General features: G+C 43.2%; 1 protein-coding gene across 2 annotated transcripts in view; it reads right to left on the minus strand.

The window, feature by feature from the left end:
* sp4 (sp4 transcription factor) overlaps positions 1 to 27,746 on the minus strand; it is a 76,377-nt gene that overhangs the window by 9,051 nt on the left and 39,580 nt on the right. For both annotated transcript variants that reach the window (XM_055661415.1, XM_055661423.1), the window contains exons 4-5: positions 27,159 to 27,396; positions 17,434 to 17,633 (exon numbers count right to left, since the gene is read on the minus strand). In XM_055661415.1, coding sequence (XP_055517390.1) covers positions 17,434 to 17,633; positions 27,159 to 27,396 — 438 coding nt within the window. The remainder of the gene's footprint in view (positions 1 to 17,433; positions 17,634 to 27,158; positions 27,397 to 27,746) is intronic.

Here is a 27,746-nt window from a genome sequence, read left to right on the forward strand (position 1 = left end):
AACATTTTTAATACTGAAAATATGAAAGTGAATTAGGTGTCAAATTAATCTTATTTTTATGCTTTATCTGATGGGATAAATTGCAGACTTGATTTTTTAAATCTCAAAATTTTGTAACATTGCTACTCTAAACCTTTCCTATCCCAGTACCTGTCCACGTGTCTTTTAAATGCTGTTATTGTATCTGGCTCAACTATCTGCATTGGCAGCTTGTTCCATATGCCCACCATCCTTATAGTGTAAAGGTTTGTATTGTCCTTCTCATCTTAAACCTACGTCCTCCTGTTTTTGATTCCCCTACCCTTGGTAAAAGACTGTGCTTTCACCCAATCTAATATCCTTATGATTGTATACACCTCTACAAGATTACCCCTCCGCCTCTTGCACTCCAAGAAATGAAGTCCTATCCTGTCCAATCTCTCCCTTTCACTCAGCCCAAGTCCTGGCAACATCTTCTTAAATCTTCTCACAAAAGACCAAGGAGAAAAAATTAAAATGCAACTAAGAGGAGAAAGAAAGAGGACAATTAAAGTAAATATATTGTGTTTTAAATGTTATTTATCCCCATCTACAACAGAGGCATCACGTGTAATGGATGTACGTAAGTTAACTTTCAGGCCAATTGAAAGCAAACAACATTTATCTAATGATAAAAAGGTTACTTAAACTACAATGGGAATACTTATCTGAACTTGCCATAAAGATATTTCCCGAACAAAATGTTATGTCATTGAAGCACTTTAATAGTAAAATGAAATCTTCATGAAGCTAACAATGGAACTGCATAATTCAACTTGTAGATGTTTGAATGCCCAACAGCAAGGTGACATGCCTCAATGACTACTGATCAATGGTGCTGATGTCTGTTGTAATGAAATGCTTTGACAGGTTGATTATGTTGCATATCAAATCCTGTCTTAGTAAGGGCCTGTACTCACTACAAGTCGCCTACCACCACAACAGATCAACAACAGATGCGATCGCTCTGGCTCTCCCGGCCCACTTGGAACAGGAACACACAGGGTCTGGCTGTTGTTCATCAACTACAGCACAGCATCCACTATTATTGTCAAAATGAGGGAACTACGTCTTTGCTTCTCCTTACAAAACTGGATCCTCAACTTCTTCATCAATAGACATCAGTAAGTATGAAGTGGTAACAACACTTCCTTCTCGCTACCAATAGGTGCCAAACAACATGGGACCCAGTACCAGTCCCTGCAGCACACCATTAAATCCAGGGTTTCATTCTGAAAAACAACACTACATTAATACCCTGACTCTTACCACATGTCTATTTTGTACCCAGAATGAGCTAGCCAATTGGTATTGACTTACTTGTATAAACTAATAGAAACATAGAAAATAGGTGCAGGAGTAGGCCATTCGGCCCTTCAAGCCTGCACCACCATTTGATATGATCATGGCTGATCATCCAACTTAGTATCCCATCCCTGCCTTCTCTCCATACCCCCTGATCCCTTTAGCCACAAGGGCCACATCTAACTCCCTCTTAAATATAGCCAATGAACTGGCCTCAACTACCTTCTGTGGCAGAAAATTCCACAGATTCACCACTCTCTGTGTAAAAAATGATTTCCTCATCTCAGTCCTAAAAGTCTTCCCTCTTATCCTTAAACTGTGACCCCTAGTTCTGGACTTCCCCAACATCGGGAATAATCTTCCTGCATCTAGCCTGTCCAACCCTTAAGAATTTTGTAAGTTTCTATAAGATCCCCCCCTCAGACTTCTGAATTCCAACGTGTACAAGCCGAGTCTATCCAGTCTTTCCTCATATATGAAAGCCCTGCCATCCCAGGAATCAGTCTGGTGAACCTTCTCTGTACTCCCTCTATGGCAGGAATGTCTTTCCTCAGATTAGGAGACCAAAACTGTACGCAATACTCCAGGTGTGGTCTCACCAAGACCCTGTACAACTGCAGTAGAACCTCCCTGCTCTTATACTCAAATCCTTTTGCTATGAATGCTAACATACCATTTGCTTTCCTCACTGCCTGCTGCACCTGCATTCCTACTTTCAATGACTGGTGCACCATGACACCCAGGTCTCGTTGCATCTCCCCTTTTCCTAATCGGCCACCATTCAGATAATAGTCTACTTTCCTGTTTTTGCCACCAAAGTGGATAACCTCACATTTATCCACATTATACTGCATCTGCCATGCCTTTGCCCACTCACCCAACCTATCCAAGACACCTTGCAGCCTCCTAGTATCCTCCTCACAGCTAACACTGCCCCCCAGCTTTGTGTCATCTGCAAACTTGGAGATGTTGCATTCGATTCCCTCATCCAGATCATTAATATTTATTGTAAATAGCTGGGGTCCCAGCACTGAGCCTTGCGGTACCCCACTAGTCACTGCAATACCTTGTCAAAGTCCTTGCCAAAGGACACGTAAACAGTGTCTTTGCTGTGCCCTCGTCAATACTCTTCGTCGCCTCTTCAAACAATCCATATTTCTGAAACATAATTTCTCATGCAAAAAGCAATGTTGACGATTTCCTACCAGTCCTTGCCTTTCCTAATGCAGTTAGATCCTGCCCCTCAGAATCCCATCCAGTAACCTTCCCACCATTTAAGTTAGGTTCACTGGCCTGTAATTCTCTGGCTTGTCCTTGCAGCACTTCATAATTAATAGCACTAGTCTTTAAAATGGCCATCCCCCGGTCTTCCTGTACCGCACTTATGGCAAAAGATGATATAAATATCTCTGCCAAAGCCCTAGCAATTTCTTCCTTGGCATACCACTGGTTCACACTTAGTCAGGCCTCAAGGATTTATCCATCTTTACCTGCATCTATCACCACCAGCAACTATCTTTTGTAATGCAGATATTTTCCAAGATATCACTATTCTCTTCCGTGAATTACCAACCTTTTATAACCTTCTCCATGACAAATACAAACAAGAAATATGAATTTAAACCTTGCCCATCTCATGTGGCTCCACACAGATTCAATCACAATAATCCTTAAGGAGGTTTATTTGCTTACTAATTATTCTTTTGCTCTTAGTATATTTATAGAAATTAATAGAACTTTCCTTTATCTTTTTCTTCTAAAGCTATCTCATGTTCTCTTTTTGCCCTCCCGATTTCCCTCTTCAATGCACATACTACCACATCCCTTATGCACTTCAAGAGATCCGCTTGATCCCAGTTGCCGACACACGACATGTGCAAACTTTATCCTGACAACCAGGATTTCCTAATCTTGCTAGCCTTGCCCCATTCTAACAAGAACGTGTTGGCACTAAACTCTTCCCATCTCACTTTTGAAAGCCTCCCATTTGTCATACGTGCAAAATAGTTTCAATCAGCCCTTGGAAGTTCATTTCGTATGCCATCAAAACTAGCCCTGTCCCAATTTAGGACTTTGACTTTTCGACCAGTTCTATCTTTTTCCTTAACTTAATATGATCGCTGTTCCCAATCTTTGCCAACGTCTCATACCCCCAACTTCGGTCACTTGCTCTGCCTAAGGAGGCAGTGTGCTGCTTCCACTTGAGTGGGGCCACCTACATACTACACAAGAAGACTTTCTGAAAACAACAATCCCACATTATGGCAATCCCAGTCAATATTCTGGAAGTTAAAAATCACCTACTATCATTCTTACATATATCTGAAATCTCCTCATGCATTTGGTCCTCCAATTCATGCTGCTATTGGGACCTACCGTGCATTGAGAAAGTATTCAGACCCCTTCACTTTTTCCACATTTTGTCACATTACAGCCTGGTAACAGTCATTTTTTTTTAATCATCAATCTACGCACAATACCTCATAATATAAAAGCGAAAACAGGTGTTTAGTAATTATTGCAAAATAATTAAAAATAAATATCTGAAATATCACATTTATGTAAGTATTCAGACCCTTTGCTGTGACTCTCAAAATTGAGCTTTGGTGCATCGTGTTTCCATTGATTATCCTTGAGATGTTTTTACAACTTGATAGGAGTCTACGTGGTAAATTAAATTGATTGTATATGATTTGGAAAGGCACACACCTGTCTATATGAGGTTCCACAGTTGACAGTGCATGTCAGAGCAAAAAACAAGCCATGAAGACGAAGGAATTGTCTGTAGACCTCCGAGACAGGATTGTGTTGAGACACAGATCTGGGGAAGGGTATAAAACATTTTTTGGAGCATTGCAGGTCCCGAAGAGCACAGTGGCCTCCGTCATTCATAAATAGAACTTTGAAACCACCAGGACTCTTCATAGAGCCTGGCCAAAGTGAGCAATCGGGGGAGAAGGGCCTTAGGATAGAGACCTACTAACATATTCAGGGAGGTGACCAAGAACCCGATGGTCACTCTGACAGAGCTCCAGAGTTCCTCTGTGGAGATGGGAGAAACTTCCAGAAGAACAACTATATCTGCAGCACTCCACCAATCAGGCCTTTATTGTAGAGTGGCCAGACAGAAGCCACTCCTCAGTTCAAGGCACATGACAGTCCGCTTGGAGTTTGCCAAAAGGCACCTAAACAAGATTCCCTGGCCTGACGAAACCAAGATTGAACTCTTTGCCTGAATGCCAAGTGTCACGTCTGGAGGAAAACAGGCACCGCTCATCACCTGGCCAATACCATATCTACGGTGAAGCATGGTGGTGGCAGCATCATGCTGTAGGGATGTTTTTCAGTGGTAGGAACTGGGAGACCAGTCAGGATCAAGGTAAAGATGAACGGAGCAAAGTATAGAGAGATCCTTGATGAAAACCTGCTCCAGAGTGTTCAGCACCTCGGACTGGGGCAGACGTTCACCTTCCAACAGGACAACGACCTAAAGCTCATGTCCAAGACCACACAGGAGTGGATTTGTGACAAGTCTGTGAATGTCCGTAAGTGGCCCGGCCAGAGCCCGGACTTGAACCCGATCGAACATCACTGGAGGGACCTGAAAATAACTGTGCATCGACACTCCCCATCCAACCTGACAGAGCTTGAGAGGATCTGCAGAGAAGAATGGGATAAATTACCCAAATACAGGTGTGCCAAGCTTATAGCGTGATACCCAAGAAGACTTGAGGTTGTAATCACTGCCAAAGGTGCCTCAATAAAGTACTGAGTAAAGGGACTGAATACTTATGTAAATGTGATATTTCAGTTATTTATTTTAAATTATTTTGCAAAAATTTCTAAACAACCTGTTTTCACTTTTTTATTGTGGGCTATTGTGTGTAGATTGCTGATAAAAAAAAAAAGAATTTAATCCATTTTAGAATAAGGCTGTGACGTAACAAAATGTGGAAAAAGTGAAGGGGTCTGAATACTTTCTGAATGCACTGTATAGCACTATCCAATCAAAGTGATCACCCCCTTTTCATTTCAACCTATCACCCACAGATAAAGGCCTAGATAGAGTGGGCGTGGAAAGGATGTTTCCAGTAATGGGAGAGTCTAGAACCAGAGGACATAGCCTCAGGATAAAAGGATGTACCTTCAGAATGGAGATGAGTAATTTCATTAGACAGAGGGTGGTGAATCTGTGAAATGCATTGCCAAAGACGGCCAAGTCATTGGGCAATTTTAAAGCAGAGATTGATAGATTCTCGATTAGCAATGGTGTCAAAGATTACAGGGAGAAGGTAGGTTTATGGGGCTGAGAGGGAAAAATAAATCAGCTGTGACTGAATGGCAGAGCAGACTCGATGGGCTGAATGGCCTAATTCTGTTCCTATGTCTTTTGGTCATCTAGCTTCACTGGGCAATTCTCCAGGAAAATCCTCTATTGTACTGCCATGTTCTCCCTAATCTACAATGCCAGTTGCCTCTTCGCTTACCCTCACCTCTAACATTCCTGTAGCATCTGTACCCCTGATCATTGAACTGCCAGTCCTGCCCACGCGGTCTATTTTCCCCATAGTTGTTGCCTGACCCGTTCATTGTTTCCAGCACATTTGTACTTACGCCAGACATTCTTGGTTGCTAAGGTTTGTAATCAACATCACCCAATTCAAACATACGCATTTCAGATCAAAGCACTTTGTAAAGCATAATTCATCAAAATCTATCTGATGTCACGTGGTCAGAGGAAAAATAGCCACGGTGTGAGATTATCTTTTTGAAAAATTGATGACGAACAAATTCACATTAAAATACAACAGGGCAAAACAGTGATATTCATGTCAAGGTCAAAGTAAGAGTTTGTTACTATTATTTTCGTTAAAAAATAATGCTAAAACTCATACCAGGACATGTTTTTATGGAAGTTGGCAGTGAAGTTCATCCATGCCTGATACATCATTAATTACTGCAACAGTGTGTCCTTCATGCTTGACTCTTTTTGTGTGCCACTCAAAGATTACAACTTAATAATAACTACTTTAATTCAAGTTGCGCAAGATGAACTGAATAGTATCCCTGACAAAACATTGTTAATGCAACTTGTCCATGGGCCAGTTAGACATCATGGTTGTAGATATTACAAATAATTTTATAATCAGGGATTATAAGCTTATGCTGACTGCCTTCTAATATTTATTTTAGTCATATTCACCTTATTTATCCAGCAAGTACAACTATTGGTGAGTCACTGATTTTGAAGTCTGTTGTAAACAAATGACAAACGTTGAACAGAGGTTCTTAAGAACTTTCTATTTTAAAAACAGTATTCTGCTCAGATGCATTTACAGCTTCTACTCCACAGTTCCCCAAATCTAAACAGGTACTTTTGCCACTAGAGACTCTAGTGAAGTTCAGGGTTCCAGAGTTTCACAGACTCAGGATACATCAAGGGGAAACTGGAAATAGATACAGATTTAATTTTACACAGATTTTAAGAGGGAGTGTTTTAAAAAAAAAAATCATGCATTTTTAAGGCTAGCATGACACTGGCAGATATTGTATTCCTTGTGGTTCAAACTTGATACCATAAGATTTGCACATGAGACTTATCACAAACATTATTTTTCCAAAATAAGCCCTAAAAGATCAGCAAAACTATTGCAAAAGCCCATGTTTTCTTTTGGCAACAGCTTTAATGAAATTATGGCTAAATAAGCACAATAGTAAAGCAACACGGGGGTTAGCTGAGCAAACTATTTTTTTTAAGAACAAGACTTGGCTCAAATTGTTAAAAGGTCCAAAGAGGACTAAATCATTAATATTGCAACTTGAGAAAATAAGACATTTTTGTTGTTCATATGTAAAAGCATTTTAAAGAACTACTAGACCAAGTGGGACACGTTGAGCCCCATTCCTCCAATGCAATATTCCACCACTCACCCATAGCCCCCATCTGCGCAGGCGCCGTTGACGGATTTCCGTTGTGACACCGGAGACGCCCTTTGTGACACGAGTCACGGCAAGCCTCCCCCAACTGCGCCTCGCCATCCCTCTTCCTACCCCTATCCTCCTCCATTGCCCCTCATCCCCAGCACTCCCTCCCCTTCCTCTCCTCCCCCACTCCCTCCCTCCATAATCTCTCTCCCTTCCCTCCCTCCTCTCCATCTCCCTCCTCACATCCCAATCCCACCCCCCCACCTCATTTCCCCCACTGCCCTCCTCTCCCCTCCCTCTATCCCCCACTCCCCCCTCCTCTCCCACTCTTCCGCCTCACCTCCCCTCTTTCCACTCCCTACCCCCTCCTCTCCCTCTATTCCCCACTCCCTATCTCCCCCCTCCTCTTCCTCTATTCACCTTTCCTTTCCCTGCCCTTTCTCTCCCTCTATCCTCCACTTTAAAAAAAAATGGCCTTGTGTTAGCGGCCACTGCAGTCCGTCTGTCTTTTCTTTTTGTCCTGTTAGGTGTATGTTTTTGGTTTTAGTTTTATTTTATTTTTAGCTGTGTATATGTAGGGGGGCAGGGTGGGGGAAACTTTTTTACTGCACACGGACTCGACCTTTTCCCTGTCAAGTCTCCGTTGCCGTTGGGGCATAACATCGTGGAGCCGGCTTCGACCCGACCGGAGCTTCGGAGTCTCGGGCTGCAGGCCCCATGGACGGTAACATAGGGAGCTCGTGGGTCCCTGGTGGGAGACTGCTTTTCGGAGCTCCCGCAACAGCAACTTCTCCCCCCTGAATTGACGAGGTTAAATCGACCTTAGGTCCTTACATCGCCCGGCAGTCCTTACTTCGTTCGACCTTAGGTCCTTACATCGCCCGGCGTGGCTTAAACGGCCGCGGGACTTACCATCGCCCGCCGGGTGCACACCACAGGACAATGGTGAGTAAGGTAGGCCAACTATTATAGCACTAACATGTACTGCTTTGTCGTCGTTTCGGGATCACACACGCATACATACAAACAAACAAGATGAGAATTTGAGTAATATATAGATAAATATAGATGTATTTGAAGTCCAGGGCACAGCTCGGGATTAAAAATAAATTTCTCTTCAATGGCGATTAGATTTGAATTAACATCCTTCTGAAAATTAATTAACCTACATGCATTTAAGTCATGCCTGGGTCTGTTCAGTTAATCACGCTCTTAGAAATGAACAAATCCACATATTGAAAATACACATTTTTGTAAATAATAATTTTTCAGGTATCACTGACAAGGCCAGGATTTATTTCCCACTCATAATTACCCCCGATATGATTGGTTGATATGAATTTTTTAAATATACATGAAGAAGTCAAGCACATGGATTCACATAAAGACCAAACAACGTAAGCATAATTTATTTCTTGCCCTGAAGTATATTACTAAACAAGATAAATTGTTAAAGCAATCTTTTTCATTATTACTAAAACTAGTGTTTGCAGATTCCAGATCAATCACAATTTAAATTTCAATGCTGCCATAGTGGTATTTAAACTTGGGTTTTGAATATACACATACATATCTATAAATGGACCGGGGGGAGGGGGTGGAAAGAATGACATCCCCCGTTATTACCAATTGCCCATTATAACTAAAAAGGGTTAATATGTAAAAAGGGTTAATATGGTTAAAAACTGTCGATGAACATACACTACACAATAAATCAAGTCAAGTCAAATCAAATGTATTTGTCACATACACATACAAGATGTGCAGTGAAATGAAAGTGGCAATGCCTGCGGATTGTGCAAAAAACTACAGAACAGAATAGAACAGAATCAGTATTTACATATTTAAAAAAACCCAGCAAATTTTAAAAAGACACAACACAACAGTAAATTGGTACAGTAAATGAGTTGATGGTGAGATAAGAGTTTACAGTCCCAATGGCCTGTGAGAAGAAACTCCGTCTCATCCTCTCTGTTTTCACAGCATGACAGCGGAGTCGTTTGCCTGACCATAGCTCCTGGAACAGTCCGTTGCTGGGGTGGTAGGGGTCCTTCATTATGTTGCTGGCTCTGGATCTGCACCTCCTGCTGTATAGGTCCTGCAGGGGGCGAGTGTAGTTCCCATAGTGCGTTCTGCCGAACGCACTAGTCTCTGCAGAGCCTTGTTGTCTTGGGCAGAGCAGTTCCCAAACCAGATTGTGATGTTGCCGGACAAGATGCTTTCTACATCTTCTTAGTAGAAGCAATGAAGGATCCTCAGAGAGACTCTGAATTTCCTCAGCTGCCTGAGGTGGTAAAGGCGCTGCCTTGCCTTACTCACCAGTGTGGCAGCGTGTGATGTCCATGTCAGATCCTCTGTGATGAGGACTCCAGGTATTTAAAGCAGCTCACCCTGTCCACAGTAACCCCATTTATCTCCAGTGGCGTATATGTCCTCGGATGTTGTACCCTTCTAACGTCCACAATAAGCTCCTTGGTTTTTATGACATTCAAGAGGAGGCTGTTGTCCTGACACCAGAGTGCCAGATCAGCCACCTCCTCCCGGTAGGCTTTCTCATTGTTATCGGAGATCAGGCCCACCACCACAGTGTCATCAGCAAACTTGATTATAGAGTTGGAGCTGAACCTGGCAACACAGTCATGTGTGTACAGGGAGTACAGTAGGGGGCTAAGAACGCAATCCTGGGGGATCCTGTGTTCAGGGTGAAGGTGTTCGATGTATTTCCTCCCATCCCGACTACCTGGGGCCTGGCAGTGAGAAAGTCCAGGACCCAGGCACACAGGGGAGTGTTAAGCCCCAGTTCTAGCAGTTTCTCAGCAAGTCTGGTGGGGATGATCGTATTGAAAGCTGAACTGATGTCAATGAACAGCATCCTCACATAGCCCCCCCTTCTGGCTGTCAAGGTGAGAGAGAGCGGTGTGCAGAACCTGGGAGACCGCATCGTCCGTGGATCAGTTCGGAATAGTAGCTTGAGACTGCACAGTTGTATAGCGAAAGAGTTGCTACCTTACAGTGTCAGAGACCAGAGTTTAGTCCTGACTTTGGGTGCTCCCTGTGGCAGCATGGGTTTCCTCTGGGTGGTCCAGTGCTGGTTCGATCCTGCACACTGTGAGTTGTCCCTAGTGTGTAGGATAGAACTAGTCTATGGGTGATGGTTGGTAACACACCATGTTTCCACGCTGTATCTCTAAAGTAAACCAAGCTAAAATGGTTCCAAAACATCTATAGTATAGGTGCTTCTGGATTGAATTTGTATCATTAATTCTCTTGTCAAAGTTAGCTCAAAGTACTGCAGTACAGACTTTCTAAATATATATTTTAATATGTATGTACAGTGGCCTCCATAATGTTTGGGACAAAGACCCATCATTTATTTATTTGCCCCTGTATTCCACAAAATAAAATATGTAATAGAAAAAAAAAAATCACATGTGGTTAAAGTGAACGTTGTCAGATTTTATTAAAGGCCATTTTTATACATTTTGGTTTCACCATGTAGAAATTACAGCTGTGTTTATATATAGACCCCCATTTCAGGGAACCATCATGTTTGGGACACATGGCTTCACAGGTGTTTGTAATTGGTCAGGTTTGTTTAAATGCCTCCTTAAGGCAGATACAAGAGCTCTCAACACCTAGTCTTTCCTCCAGTACCTTCCATCAACTTTGGAAACTTTTATTGCTGTTTATCAACATGAGGACTAATGTTGGGCCAATGAAAGTCAAAGAAGCCATTATGAGACTGAGAAACGAGAATAAAACTGCTAATGAGACATCAGCCAAACAGTAGGCTTACCAAAATCAACTGTTTGGAACATCATTACGAGAAAGAGAGCACCGGTGAGCTTACTAATCACAAAGGGACTGGTAGGCCAAGGAAGACCCAGCTGATGACAGAGAATTCTCTCTATAATACCGAAAAATCCCCAAACGCCCGTCTGACAGATCAGAAACACACTTCAGGAGTCAGGTGTGGATTTGTTAATGACCACTGTCTGCTGAAGACTTCATGAACAGAAATACAGAGGCTACACCGCAAGATGCAAACCACTGGTTAGCTGCAAAAATAGTAAGGCCAAGTTACAGTTTACCAAGAAGTACTTAAAAGAGCAACTAAAGTTCTGGAAATCGGTCTTGTGGACAGATGATATGAAGATTAACATATCAGAGTGATGGCAAGAGCAAAGTATGAAGGAGAGAAGGAACTGCCCAAGATCCAAAGCATACCACCTCAACTGTGAAACACGGTGGTGGGGGTGTTATGGCCTGGGCATGTATGGTTGCTGAAAGTACTGGCTCGCTTATCTTCTTGATTATACAATTGCTGATGGTAGTAGCACAATTATTATTTTTTAAGTTGACATGTTTTTTTTGTGTGTACTTGCCTGGCCTCACAACGGGGACCCAATGGCTCCACAGCCGGTAGGTTTCCTTCTACTTTACAACTGCCTCAACAGGTATGTTCATTTTATTAACGTTAACTTAATTTCAGCGGTCAACGGCACAACTTTGAACGCGGCAGCCGCTCATAGAAACATAGAAAATAGGTACAGGAGTAGTCCATTCGACCATTCGTGCCTGCATCGCCATTCAATATGATCATGGCTGATCATTCAACTCAGTATGCTGTACCTGCCTTCTCTCCATACCCCCTTGGTTTCTTGGTCCTTGATTTTGGTCTTCCAAAATATTCCAAATGGAATTTAAACTCACCAATGCAATAATACATAAAGGAAATCTGTTATAGTTTGGGAACATCAACAATCAGCATTCATTGCCTTTGCCATTTAACTACTTTGGCATAAAAATGGCAAATTTTTTATTTTAATTTTTGCAGATTTTTATAGTTAATGTTCACAATCACATCACTATCCTATGTACTGATGTGAATGTTGAATTTAGCATTTGTTTTCGCAATATTTAATAATAGCACGATTATGATATCAACCATTCACATTCAATGGTATTGAACAGCTTCGGTGAGGTATAGGAACAACGCCAAATTAGAAAAAAACAGGTCCCCTAGTAGTGCTAGAGGTGGGCTGCAGTGTACTGTTGGCAAAGTAGAATTAGGGCTGTGTAGGTTAGTTCAAGAACCTGATATTTGTAGGAAAATAACTGTTCCTGAACCTGGAGGTGTGGGACCAGGCAACTGGAGTCTACTCGGGCGGCATGGTGGTGTAGCGGTAGAGCTGCTGGCTTGTAGTGCCAGAGGCCAGGGTTCGACCCTGGTTACGGGTGCTTGTTTGTAAGGAGTTTGTACGCTCTCCCCGTTACCTGTGTGGGTTTTCTCCGAGAACTTTGGTTTCCTCCCACACTCCAGAGACGTACAGGTTTGTAGCCTAATTGGCTTGGTATAAATGTAAATTGTCTCCAGTGTGCATAGGATAGTGTTAGTGTGCGGGGATCACTGATCGGTACCAACTATGACTTCACAAAGGGATCTCATTTACATAAACTACCCGTGAGCAATGTTCCAGTCCACAATTACATCAAAATGGGATAAGCAGCTTCCACCTCAAGGGGGGTAGGGAGGGGAGAGGGATTGAGGGAGAGAGTGAGATTAAAAAAAAAATTTAAATCCAAATTTGAGAAAAAAAAAACTATTTCTTCTGCAGCTATGACTTCACAATGGGATTGTAATCCTACCAGCTGCAATGTTGCAATCCCGGGACACTCAATCTTGCAATGTTGCAATCTTTTTTTTTTAATATTTCTGGCAGCATGGAGGGAGGGTGCATTAAAAAAATATATTTTAAGATTATAATACACTGATTTAAAAAAAAATTTAAAATAAGGGAGTGAGAATAAGGGAGTGAGAATCCTCTGGGCTCAATTTTAAGAAGGCATGGCATCTCCTTTCACTTTTACGCAGATGTTAGCCAGTTATATATGCCACTCAGGAAGGAAGACGACTATTCTCTAAAATCACTTCTGTCTTGTCTTGAGGACATTAAGTCCTGGATGGCCTTAAACTTTCTGGAACTTAATGAAAAAAAGACAGAGGTGATTTTGTTTGGCCCCAATGGCTGCCGTGAACCTCCCTTTGTTGACTTGGGTCCACTGGCATTGTCCGTAAAGCCAACAGTTTTAAACCTGGGTTTTAGGATGGACGGTGATTTTAAACTAGATAAACAAATAGGCACAGTGGTTAACATAGAAATTAGGTGCAGGAGTAGGCCATTCGGCCCTTCGAGCCTGCACTGCCATTCAATATGATCATGGCTGATCATCCAACTCAGTATCCCGTACCTGCCTTCTCTCCATAAGTCCAGCTTCTTTCACCTAAGGAAGCTGGCAAAGGTGAAGCCCATTCTCAAGTGGCAGCATTTTGAAACCGTAATCCATGCCTTTATTACATCTAGGCTGGATTACTGTAACACACTCTACTCTGGAGTCGCATGAGCTTCATTGGCTCGTCTCCAACTGGTTCAAAATGCTGCCGCTCGCCTCTTAACCGGAACTCGAAAGAGGGAGCACATTACGCCAATTTTGGCCTCCCTTCACTGGCTCCCAGTACACTTTCGAGTTCATTTTAAAATTATTTTATTTGTTTTTAAATCGTTGAATGGGCTCGCCCTGCCTTACCTCTCTGAGCTGCTCCACCCATACGCTCCTGCCCGGTGCCTCAGGTCAGCTGATCAGCTGCTCCTTGAGGTACCAAGGTCTAAGCGGAAGCTCAGAGGGGATAGAGCCTTTTCTGTTGCTGCTCCAGCACTCTGGAACACCTTGCCGTTGCACATCAGACAGGCCCCTTCACTGTCCATTTTCAAATCCACCCTAAAAACTCATTTTTATTCTCTGGCTTTCGACACTGGCTGAGACATTGCTCCTGTTTTTAGTGCTTTTAATGTCTTTTAATTTTTACTGTTTTATAGTCCTTTGTTTTACGGATTTTAATGGTTTGTAATAACTTCTTGTCCATGAGTTCTCATGTACAGCACTTTGTGGCAACTGCAATTGTTTAAAGTGCTTTATAAATAAAGTTATTATTATTATAATAAGACAAAATGAGCAGCCCCTGTGCAGTTGGGGGCTATGGGCGAGTGGTATCATTTTGCTTTGTGGATACGGGTTGCGTTGGGAGAACGGGTGAGTGGTGGAATCTTGTGTTGGGGAACGGGTTGCGTTCGGGGACCAGATTTCTCTTGGGAGCTATGGGTGAGTGGTCGAATATTGCATTGGGGGAACGGTTGCGAAGCGGGACCAGACCTCCCATGCGACAGGGACCCAACGGTTCCCAATTGGTTTAGTATATATATTACTGGAACTAGGCCAAAACGGTACACGACAGCACTACAATTTTTGGATCACCTTACTCACAATTGTCGTGGTGCCGTTTGTACTAAGTTTCGTTCACATTGATGTTATATTTCACGTTATTTACATTTTGAACGTTACAAAATCCAGTTTGAGAAAGAATCACTTCAATAATAATAATAATAATAATAATAATACTACATTTTATTTATGGGCGCCTTTCAAGAATCTCAAGGACACCTTACAAAAATTTAGCAAGTAGAGGAAAAACATGTAAGCGGAATTAAATAAATAGTAGAGACATGACTAGTACACAAATTAAAGACAGAATTCAATTCAAAACACAATACGAGGCAATTCAAGCACAGATGAAAAGGGAGGGGGACGTGGGGTTAAGGATAGGCAGAGGTGAAGAGATGGAGGTTTTAATGACATGGCGGATGTGAGGCTCAAGGGAGAAGGTGGAATCAAAGATTACGCCAAGGTTGCGGGCGTGGGGAGATGGGGAGACAGTGGTGCCGTCGATGGTGAGAGTGGGGTTATTGATTTTGCTGAGTGTGGATTTGAAGCCTATGAGGAGGAATTCTAGGATGCCACGGCCGCCCCCCAGGTGGGGATGATTGATTGGTGAGCGCTGATGCCGCCCCCAACACGAGGTTTCATTTACAAAAATTAAACCTTTTCATTGGGGGGGGGGGGGGGGGGGGAGAGGGAAATGCCGACGCCCCACCCCCTCCATGTGGGGACGATTGATAGCCTCCAGGGAGTGCCGACTGAGGGAAGGGGAGGAGGAGAAATTTAAACATTGTGTTCAGTGGGGGAGCCGCACTCCCTGCCGCATTAAACATAGGAGAGAGGTGAGGAATGGGGGAGCAGGGAGATAGATGTAGAGAGGGGGGTAGGGAGGAGAGAGGGGTTATGGGGCAGGGAGTGATACTGAGGGTAGTGGAACGGAGGGACAGGTGAGGGAGAGAGTGGGTAGGAGGAGAGGGGAAGGAAGAGGGAGGATGAAGAGGAGGGGGAGGGAGTGCTGGGGATGAGAAAAGAGCCACGCCTGTGCAGTTGGGTGCTATGGGTGAGTGGTGGAATATTGCGTTGTTGGATTGGGTTGGGGGAACGGGTGAGTGGTGGAATATTGCGTTGGGGAACGGGGCCCCAAAGGCGTCCACTTGGTCTAGTATACATATAAAAATAAGACCACTGAGAAAGTCTGTGCACTGCACTACTTGAGTGGTGCTAGCAAGTGGAAAACTGCAGATGTAATGCCCCTATTCAAAAAAAAAAATAGTTGAATGAAAAGTAGCAAGCTGCAGACTAAATTAATCTGTAGGAAGGAACTGCAGATGCTGGTTTAAATTGCAGATAGACACAAAATGCAGGAGTAACTCGGCAGGACAGGCATCATCTCTGGAGAGAAGGAATGGATGATGTTTCGGGTCGAGATTCTTCTTCAGTCTGAAGAATGGTCTTGACCAGAAACGTCACCAATTGCTGCTCTCCAGAGATGCTGCCGGTCCCACTGAGTTACTCCAGCACTTATCTGGTTTGCTCTTCCATTTCTACCAAATACACACCTTCTCATGTCACTCGTTCATCCAGCTGAAGGAGATACAACATTTTCCTTTTTAACCTCTTCCTTACCCAAAATCCAGGGACCCAAGCAGTCATTGCAAGTGAAGCATCAATTCACTTTTGCACTTTCCGGTTTAGTGTATTTTGGTGTTCACCACATAGTTTTCTCTACGAAACTGTGCAAATCTTTAAATCGCGCGCGCTTATATCCATGACACGTAAAAGGCAGGCCGACTGCGTATGGGCGGCGCGCTGTGGCGCATGGTTACGCACGGTGACGTAATCATATGTCACCCCACTACACGTACGAGGTCAGGACGTCAGCGTACGACCGCAGGACGTCCGCATGCGTAAGCGATATGCCACGCCAGTGGCGCGCGAAGATTTCGTGCAGCACGAAATCTTGGGAGCACCACGCGCAACTGCACACTCCTCCATGCCTCTCCATGCGCCCGTCCCGTGCTACCCACACGCCACTCGTGCGCCACAACGTGACGACCAAATTTTGGGAGGTCGCGTAAATGGCATGCAAATGACAGCCAAGTGGGACAGGCCCTTAAATCTTTATCCATCCACAGAATTAACATAAAACTTCTCCTACGCTACTTAGTGAGAAAACACATGCAAATGCCGGTGCTGCAATATGGAGACTTACCACCTGCTGTAGCCACAACTAAAATCTTAGTGCACATCATGGACTGAACTGTCACCAGCATTAGAATTTAGTTTATTTGTATTCTTGGCGAGGACACTTCACCAGCTCTTAATACTTGAATAACATTTCCTTTAAGGGGCTGTCCCACTTGGGCAACCTAATTGGCGAGTTTAGAAGAGTTTAGGATAGTTTGAAAAAAATGACATGTTGAAGACCTCCTTCGACTATGTTGAAGACTATCTACGACTAACATGCCGACCTACGACTAAACCTACGAGTAAAAAAAGTATCGATTTTTTCCATGGCAACCTTTTTTTTTTTAATTACTCGCGGGCATTTTTTAACATATTGAAAAAACGCAGCAACCTTGCTGAGGCCTCGAGTACGTGGAGACCATTCTCGAGCATGAGGGAGTGTTACGAAGACCTCCTACCGACCATGCTGTGAGTACGAGTTGAGGGCAAACTCAGAACTCGCGGATTAGGTCGGCCAAGTGGGACAGGCCCTTAAGGCTGACAATAAAGAGCTAATTATGAAACCAGTTTAATAATAAAGCAGCAGATTGGTAAGTGTTGGAAATGAGGAAAATTAGGTTTGAACCCTAACAACAGACATTCGTCTTGGTGTTAGTGTTCACATATAAATGTCTCTAAATCACTTAAAGATGTTAAAGGAAGTCCAGCAAGGTATTTGCTAACCTGTATGAGTCCTTCTGTGCCGCTGCAATTCATCACTCCGTGTGAAACGTTTGCCACAGAAGAGCCAATTGCACACAAATGGTCTCTCACCAGTGTGCCAGCGAAGGTGTGCCCGTAAATGGGATGTTTTACCATAGACTTTTCCACAGCCTTCCATATGGCAGATGTGCTGTTTCTTCTTCCCTGGCTCATTGGAGGCTCTGTTTAAAACAAAAGTTACAGAATGAAGGTAGCAATGAAGAAACAGCCAACATTTTCTGTAAACTCTGTGGAAAATAACAACACATGATAAAATGAGTAGATTTTCCAGCATTTCACCTTTGCTCAATATGCTGCTGAAACATTAAAATACAATTTTAATGCTTTCCAAAGCCCAAAGATTTTCTATTGGCCTGAAATCCACAAGGATACTTCAGCCGATTTCTGACAAACTCAGTGGAACAGCTGCTCTGCACAGACCTGCATACATTGGGATGCTAACTTTAAGTTTGCTTTGCCCACATAGCAAGTATCCTCCTTATTTTAATGGCAATAAGCTATAAGAGTAAATATTGAAGGAATAATCAAAAGCAAAAGTTACAAAATTCATAAAGAGGTGAGTGTGTTTCACTTAAAATGGTCCCACCAAGACTATCTGACACAACTTTAATTATTTGTCCCCATTTCTAAAAATGAGGCGCTTCCACGATTGTGCTATTCTCAGCCACAAAAACTGTTCAATGGACAGAAATGAATAATTTAGGGACCCCATGTTTCTCTTTCTAATGCTACCTCATATATTGCTTGCAATTTTAGCTTTAATCTGGACCAATGCCAGATTAACCTACTTGGAGACTCACTTCAGCCAGGTAGCAAGAAATAACACATTTAACTTCCATTCCACCTGCAAAGTCTGCCCCCTTGAGGAGTCAGTGAACTAGTAGACCAGGACAAGTATGCAATCCTCATCACTTGGCTTAGCCTGTCAGCACAAGACTGCTTTGTATATTGCTCAAAATACAGGTAACACATGGAAATATACAAATGTGCTACAGCTAAAGTAAAAAGTATTATTTATTAGTTAATTGGGAACTATTGTATTTACCAAGATTTTGTGCGGTTGAAATAGGTACTTTAAATCAGTAGTAGCCAGTGCCATCTTCTTCACTGCCATGTGCTGGGGCAGCAAGGCTAAGACCACAGATGCCAATAGAATTAACAAACACAATAGGAAGGCTGGCTCTGTCCTGGGGGTGGAATTGGATTAATGGGAGGTGGTCTTGGAGGGGAGAATGCCCCTCAAACTACGGAGCATCCTGGACAACACAGCTCACCCCCCTCCATGACACACTGATCAACCTGAAAAATATCTTCAAGAATTTTAACTTTCAACAGTCGGAGGCATGCATTTTCATTACCCAGGAACCATCAGTCTCAAGCCGCGTTTATTATTTGCCTTGGCCAACCAGATTATATGGCCAGGAAACAAGCAAATTATTCTTAGTCTTGATATTCCCCACCACTTAAAACTGCAGTCAACACTCTGAAGGTGTTAGGATCGTTTGTGGATGATCTGTACACCACTGATCTCATGTTATTAAGGACAGGCACAGCATGCAGTCTCTGGATACATTACGGGTCCTTTTTCCGAGGCAAATATCCAAGGATGACCTGGTTCCACTCCATTTTCTGCTCATTAAAGCAAGAGGCTTAATGAGCAGAAAAAAATGGATTTGGGAGACCTGGAGTAGGGAGGGCTGGGAGATGAGCAAACGAGAAGGGACAGGGTAATGAAGGTAGTGGGAGAAAGCGGTGAGCACAGGAGAAGAGAATTATGCAGTGGGGTTGGTTATTCTACTTAAAATTTAAGAATTCAATGTTTATGCTGTGGAATTGTAGACTACCAAAGCAGAATACGAGGTGCTATCCTTCCAGTTTGCATGTGACCTCACTCTGGCAGTGGAGTGGGCAGAGGGAAGAAAGTCAGCATGGGAATGGAGAAGATAGTTAAAATGTTCACCATCCGGGAGATCCAGTAGACCTTGGCAGCCAGAATGCAAGTGTTCAGCAAAACAGTCACACAGTTTATGCTTGGTCTCAGTTGCTGCATGCGCGTTATTGCATGGCAGGGTCAGATCGATAAAGAACCTTTAAGTTCCAAATTATTGATTCCTTCACTGGGGTAAATCATATAGACAATAGACAATAGGTGCAGGAGTAGGCCATTTGGTCCTTCGAGCCAGCACTGCCATTCAATGTGATCATGGCTAATCATCCTCAATCAGTACCCCGTTCCTGCCTTCTTCCCATATGCCCCGACTCTGCTATCTTTAAGAGCCCTATCTAGCTCTCTCTTGAAAGCATCCAGAGAACATGCCTCTGCCTCCACCGCCCTCTGAGGCAGCGAATTCCACACTCACAACTCTCTGTGAGAAAAAGTTTCCTCGTCTCCGTTCTAAATGGCTTACCAGGGCTCGAAATTAGCGGTTGCCCGGGTGCAACTGACCACCCAAAGTGCTGCCGGGCAACCTAAACGGAGAGTCATTTTACCCAGCTTGGCAACTTGGTTTATACCGAAGATAGACACAAAAAACTGGAGTAACTCCACGCGTTAGGCAGCATCTCTGAAGAAAAGGAATGCAACGTTTCGTATCGGTGACGGCTATCGTGCGGGGCAAAGATACTAGGTGCGTGGTGACAAAGGGTGGGAGCGAATGACGGGTCCCGAACAGCGGCAGCAGCGGCCGCGACAGCGGCTCCAACTCCTCCACCCACGCCCGCTTGCAAACCCGCTAACGGCGCTTTCAAAACCCTCCCGCACGCCGAGGCAGGGAGGAGGGAGGGAGCTAGGGGGAGGCCTCGGCGTGCGGGAGGGTTTGTTTTGAAAGCGCCAGTTAGTGGATTTGCAATCAGCGGCCGCTATCAGGGAGGGGGAGAAGATGGAGCCGCTATCGCGGCTGCTGCTGCCGCTGTGCGGGTCCCGTCATTCGCTCCGACCCTTCTGAAGCAGCTGCACCATAGATCTTTGGATCTGTCCTATAGGATCTTTGAGCTGCACTGCTCGGCCCCCGCACCTTCCTGTTGGCTGGCAGAGGGAGGCGGTGGCGAGGAAATCCCAACGGCCAAGGCAGTGGGGCGATGTTGTCCAAGGAGCGCTGACCTTCCTTCTTCCCACCTCGTATCCCCCTCTCTCTCTCTCTCTTGTATGCCCGCATCATCCCCCCCCCCCCCTTATTCCGGGCCCCTCCTCTCCATCCTGCACTGATTCCCATTCCCCCGCCTCTATTCAGTACTCACTGACATCCCCTGTGCTCCCCCCCCCCCCCCCCCCATCTATTCATCCTGCGTTGATCACCCCATCCACCTCGCATTGATGCTCCTGCCACCCCATCCATCCGGCACTGGTCCCCCAATTCATCCTGTACTTACCCCCCTTCCCATCCATCCTGCACTACTCCTCCATCCATCCTGTACTGATCCCCCATCCATCCTGTACTAGTCCACGCCTTCATCCCGTACTGACCCACCCTCCATTTAACCTGCACCTTCCCCTCATTTATCCTGTAGTGATCCCCCATTCATCCTGCACCGACCCTCCAATCCACACTGTACTGACCCACCTCCCCCCATTCATCCTGTGCTGATCCCCCCCCCATCCATCCTGTACTGATCCTCCCATTCAAGATGAATGAGGGGGTGGGGGGTGGGAACAGTCTGAAGAAGGGTCTCGACCCGAAGCGTTGCCTATTTCCTTTGCTCCATAGATGCTGCCTCACCCGCTGAATTTCTCCAGCACTTTTGTCTACCCCCATCCATCCCGTACTGAACCCCCCCCCAATTCAACACCACTGACTTCCCCCGTGCTCTCCCCTCATAATTTTACCTACTCCAACCAACACGTACTAATTCACCTGCCTCAATCCATCCATTCTGCACCGACTGCCTTCTGACCCCCCTCCCCCCATCCCCGCCATTTATCCACCCTGCACTGATTCACACACACACACCCCTCCCTGGCCCTATTGTGCTGGAAATTTTGTTTTAGTCCATAAAGATGGATTAATTATATTGTGAACACGTGAAGCATTAAAACCGCAGTGCTCGATAGTCACTGCTGCCGTTGACACATTATTACAGAATTAATTTTAACGGCAAATCAATGCTCTTAATATGGAGTATCAGTACTGTAGTTATTTAATGAGCAATATTCACAACTATACGTTGGATTTATCCAGGTTTTACTTCTACAGTCGATCATATACATCACAAATTTGGTCAGGAGATATTTCAGTTGAAATTTTAACGTTAATTCTGAAGTGGGAATGATGGAAACAGCGTTTATCAATCATATTATTTAAATCTGGTGCTTACAAACTGGGTATCTTCATTGCTGTTCACCACACGTACATCTAATCTGAATGTCTGATAATGTGGCATCTTGACACCTTTAAATATTACCAAAAGAACATTTGCTGCAGTTATGTCCTTTGGCCATCTCTTGTCAGTTGGTGTAATGTTTAACCTGTCAGATGGGTATAGTCGGTATTAACAGCTATTATCATAACGTGCCTATAGAAATTTCCTTGCAACCTGTATATCTTGTTGTGGACAAATTATGTGGGAAGCGAGAGTGTTTCTGTACCAATAGCAATAACGACCCATGCTATGGCCATGTCATGGTAATTTTTGGTCCTTCACAGAAAACATGCTTGCATCAATCTGTAGTGTGCATGGTTAAGCATATATGTTACCATGGTCCAGGATTTATTGACACAGGTTGATCATACGCTGAATAATCCAACCACATTTTAGTTTGGAAGTAGAAAGAACTAATAGAAATTGCATTAATTACAATGTGTAAAAAGAGTTGAGATACTGTATTATAATTTTGCTGCATGTCATTGTGGGATATATCATGTCTTGATTGGTGAATATGTTTAGTTTGTGAATTTATTTGAAGCAGAAATAATATGTGAATGCTTCATTGAGTATAATTCCGACTGGTAACTACGCACTTTATCCGAGCACATTATCGCATGCGTCATGCAGGCCATCTTAAATGACCACCTAAACTGTCATTTGGCAACCTAAAAAGCTGTCTAGGTTGCCCGGCTGGCAACAGGGAAAAAAATTTAAGCGAGAGCCCTGCTTACCCCTTATTCTTAAACTGTGGCCCCTGGTTCTGGACTCCCCCAACATCAGGAACATGTTTTCTGCCTCTAGCGTGTCTAAACCATTAACAATCTTATATGTTTCAATAAGATCCCCTCTCATCTGTCTAAATGAGACGGAATTAGAGGGGATTCAATGCTCTTAATATGTAGTATCAGTACTGTAGTTATTTAATGAGCAACATTCACAACTATACGTTGGATTTATCCAGGTTTTACTTCTCCAGTCGGTCATACACATCACAAATTTGGTCAGGAGATATTTCAGTTGAAATTCTAACGTTAATTCTGAAGTGGGAATGATGAAAACAGCGTTTATGTCCTTTGGCCATCTCTTGTCAGAGTGTAATGTTTAACCTGTCAGATGGGTATAGTCGGTTTTAACAGCTATTATCCTAAAATGCCTTTAGAAATTTCCTTGCAACCTGTATATTTTGTTATGGATAAATTATGTGGGAAGCGAGAGTGTTTCTGTACCAATAGCAATAACGACCCATGCTATGGCCATGTCATGGTAATTTTCGGTGCTTGGATATGCAAACCATCTTAAATGACCACCTAAACTGTCATTTCGCAACCTAAAAAGCTGTCAAGGTTGCCCGGCTGGCAACAGGGAAAAAAAGTTAAGTGAGAGCCCTATATACCCACCACCCAAGTCTGTTTACTCATGTTGCCATTTTATGGGTACTTTGGACTTTGATGCCAAGATCCCACTTCACACTTGCTTATATTAAACCACATCTGCTATTTCTCTACCCCTTCTATCACCAATCTATATCCCACTGCATACTTTAGCCTTACTCATAGTCCATGGACCCAGTCTTGGTGTCAGCTGTGTAGGCCAAGTCAATGGATATGTTTTAAAGCAGAGAGATAGATTCTTGACTAGTATGGGTGCCAGGGGTTATGGGGTGAAGGCAAGAGAATGGATTTAGGAGGGAGAGATAGATCATCCATGATTGAATGGTGTAGTAGACTTGATGGGCCAAGTGGCCTAATTCTGCTCCTTTTACAAATGGCCTTATGACATATTTAAGATGCAATGGAATGGTTATGAATTACTGAAGACAGACAAATTTGAGGAGGGTTCTTCATAATCTCCCCCCAAATCAACACCCTTGTGAATTTGGAGACTTGTTTGATATTGAACACTTCCACTACCTTTGTCTCTGCACTCATTCTTTTGGGTGAAAGTCCTTAACAGAGACTATAGATCCTTTCTCCAGTTTGATTTCCAATCCACCTTAATCGCTTCTCATTTTTAATTTATGATTTGATCAATGCTAACTGTGATAAGACCATTTTAATTCTTCCATTCTCCTTACTTGCTCCAAATTGCCTTCTTCTGATTTTGCAGTATTCTGGTCATTGAGAACCTATCATGAATGTTGTTTGCAAGGTGCTGCTGTGATCCAGTAATTTGACCTTTACCTCAAAGTTTCTCTGGGGATTTTTCCTCCAGTTTCCAATCGTGCAGTATTCCAGCCTTACATAGTTTGCTTCTACCAACTGCTCAAAAAACTCATGCAGGACCATTGGGGCATTCCTATCATTTCAGCCTGCTCTTGGAAGGAGATCAAACACTTAGTGTCAAGATGATAACGTCTCCCTCAAAGTAAGGAAAATTAGAAAGCTGGTCATCAACCAGGAACTAGGATGGAGTACTTATCTCGTCCTGCATCAATTATGCTGCAGTGGAGATATCGAGAACATGAAGCTTCCTGGTGAAAATATCACCAATTTGACCTGATCCAGCCATATTGGCATTATGGTCAAGAAAACAGAAAGCCTCTACTTCCTCAGAAGGCTAAGGAATTTCAGCAAGAATCCAATTTCTGCAGCTGCATCATGGAAAGCATTCTATCTGGATCCATCACAGCTTGGTTCGGCAACTGTTATGCACAAGATTGCAGAGAGTTACAAACACAGTCCAGTTCATTACACAAACCAGCCTCTCCCCATTGACTTTATCTCTACTTTATGCTGCCTCAGGAAAGTAGCCAACATTATCAAGGACTACTCTCCATTTTTACAGTGTCATATCCTATCCAGAAAGTGGTCCTCCGCCTACTACTCCCCAAGCACAATTACCCATCCTCCATTCTACCCAACAATTATCATGTTCCAGACTGCAGCCTTGTATAGAGCCATTCCAAATGTCAACAGAATTTGGGTTTCAGTTACCTAGACAATGCAGCCTGATTTTGACAGAGATATGCCACTGAATGTGATAGGGCCAGGCTATCGCTTGATCCAAGAGGGAGCATTAATTGTCTGGAGGCCATTTCACTGCTGTTTTGTTAGCAGTAATCAAGGATATCTAGGATTCTATGACCTACATGACACAATGGCCATGTGCATTCCTTGGACACACTATTATTGCTTACAGCTTACAGAGACATCACCAGCACAGCCTTATGCACAAATATTGATCAGTGTCATCCCCCCCCCCCCAAGTCAAGCCCATCATTAAAGACCTTACATACTTTTCATAGATGCACAGCTTTTAATATCATTGCCCACTTTATTTAAAATACCAGGATCCATGTCCGTATCTTAACACCTCTCATGCACCATAATTTTCCCCTCAACTAACAAAACACTCTTCATTGCAGTTGCTCATTACACCAGTCTTACATTTCACTGAATAAACAGTAGATTATTGGTTTTGTAACAGCACAATCAAATATCTGCCATTTTTAGAACAGTTCCTATGCATTAAATCCTGATGTTCAGCACCCAAAACATTTCAGAACATTGCAAATAAGCTGCCAGTCTTCCCATCTCCACCCTAAGCCACACACAAAATCTAAAATTCAAGACTAAATGTCCAACATTGAATCTATTCATAAATCCCCAATGTCTCTCCAAACAAATTTCAATTGCTTTTTAAATGTTTCCAGGATTTAGGCTTCCAGTACTTCATCAGTAAATTTATTTCATGTGTGCATTACAACCACTGCTGTCCATTTACCCTTCAAGTAATTTTCACTTCTGCTCTCTACAAGCACATTCCATCAATCCAATTTATGTTGCCTTATGTAGCTTAACGAACATGCTTCAGCTGTACAAGGCATTGGTGAGACCACACTTGAAATATTGTTTGCAATTCCAGATGTAGGTAAGATCTCATTAGCTGGAAGAGGTACAGGAAAGATTCACGAGGATATTACTGGGAGCAGAGGGCTTGAGTTATATGGCGAGGCTGGATAGGCTCTGACATTTTTTCCCTGAAGCACAAGAGACCGAGAGGTTATCTCATAGGGATCATCTCTGCATAGTCTGCATCAACAATGGAGAGCACCAACAGCTTCAAGTTCCTGTGCATGCATATCTCTGGAGATCTGTCCTGGGTCCAGAACATTGATGCAATCAAAAAGCCCATCAATACCTTCACTTCCTTTGAAGACCAAGGAGATGTGCTGTGTTGATGAATACTCACTTGAACCTCTTGAGGTGTACGGTAGAGAGCCAAATGGCTAGTTGCATCATGGCTTTTTTTTTAGTAATCTGAATGGCCAGGAACAAAGGAGATTACAGAAAGTGGTAGATACCAGCCCAGTTCATCACAGGTACTGATCTCCTCTTCATCGAAGGGATCTATAGGAGGCACTGCCTCAGAACGGCAGCCAGCATCAAGGACCCACACCACCCTGGCCATGCTCTCATTTCACTCTCGCCATTGGGAAGAAGGTACTTCCAGCTTCTTCCCAGCAACCATCAGGGTATTGAACACTACAAACACCAACTAAACTATGGACTACAAATTGTCTTGGTTGTACCAAGGCTAAATATTGGAGTTTTTAATTTATTGATATTGTTTTTGTTTATTACGTTATCCGAGTACTGTGCTTTCAGACCTGTTATGCTGCTGCAAGCAGGAATTCACCGTTCCGTTTTCAGTACAAATGACAATTAAACACTCTTGATAGCTCTTGAGATACATAAAATCATGAGGGGCATAGATAAGCAAATGTCACAGTCATTTTCCAGGGTAGGAGAGGCTAAAAGTGAAAAGGGATACATTTAAAGGGGATTTAAGACTAACTTCAGAGCAAACTTTTCACAGTGGTTGTGGAATGTGGAACATGCTGAGAGAGTACATGTTGGAGACAGGTATAATTACAATGTTTAAAATACACTTAGCTAGGTATGTGTTTAGGAAAGGTTGAGAGGGATGTGTGCCAAACGCAGCCCAATGTTACTAGCACAGGTAGGCAATCTTGTAGGTATGGACGAGGACCTGTTTTGCTATGCAGTATGATTCCATGTTTTCTTTCACTATTTCTCTATGAACTGTTTTTGAGTTTTTTTTTTCTTCCGTTCACGGCATTGCTTATTGTATCTATTAAATTTCTTTCTGCATCCGCAAGTTCTGCTTCCATGGTGAACATTTTTTCTTTGCTTATTGGTACTTTAGAGTTATTATCCTTTCTACTTATAAGCTTTGTCCAATCCCTTTTGTGGCTTCTTGTTTCAATCTCAGTTCGAAAGAATGCAGGAATATACATTTCAGGAACTTTTCGATCAGGGGCTCAAAGCCTAGAAACATTTCTATTAAAAAAAGCCGCTCACCTTCCTTCGCCATCTCTGCAGTTAGGACATGAACAAGCAACTCTTCTCAGTCTTTTGCCAGGTTGAACATCTTGGTCACTCGATGACTGGAGCTGCACTTGAGCGAGGTTGTTAGGGCTAACAGTTCCCAATGCAGCATTAGCAAGACCACCAACGGCTACTGTGACTGGAGTTACAGATGTAGGCTGTACTTTTAGATGCCATTTTGTGTCTCCACCATCCTGGTTCTGCTGTTGACCTATAGAATAGCATTATATGTAAATATATTTTGTCCATTACCTCTATCAAATTAAAAATGTAACTCTTTCATTTCCACTAATCCATCCAATTATTTTTGTGCAAATTTATTTAATTGAACAAAACATCCGAACTGTAAAACAATTTCAGATTTTCCCAGAGACAAAAGAACATAGGATCAAGAAACGTAATTCATATTGGATCTTGTTCTGTCAGTGCCCATAAATTCTATTTACCCGAATTCGAACCACATTCCCCGATTCAGCTCAATTAAAAAAAACTAATGACACCAGGTTGAAAACTTTAACATCCACAGCCTTCTTGTTTCAGATCCTAAAATTCTCCATTAAA

The sequence above is a fragment of the Leucoraja erinacea genome, chromosome 2 (assembly GCF_028641065.1).
Source record: "Leucoraja erinacea ecotype New England chromosome 2, Leri_hhj_1, whole genome shotgun sequence".
Lineage (NCBI taxonomy): Eukaryota > Metazoa > Chordata > Chondrichthyes > Rajiformes > Rajidae > Leucoraja > Leucoraja erinaceus.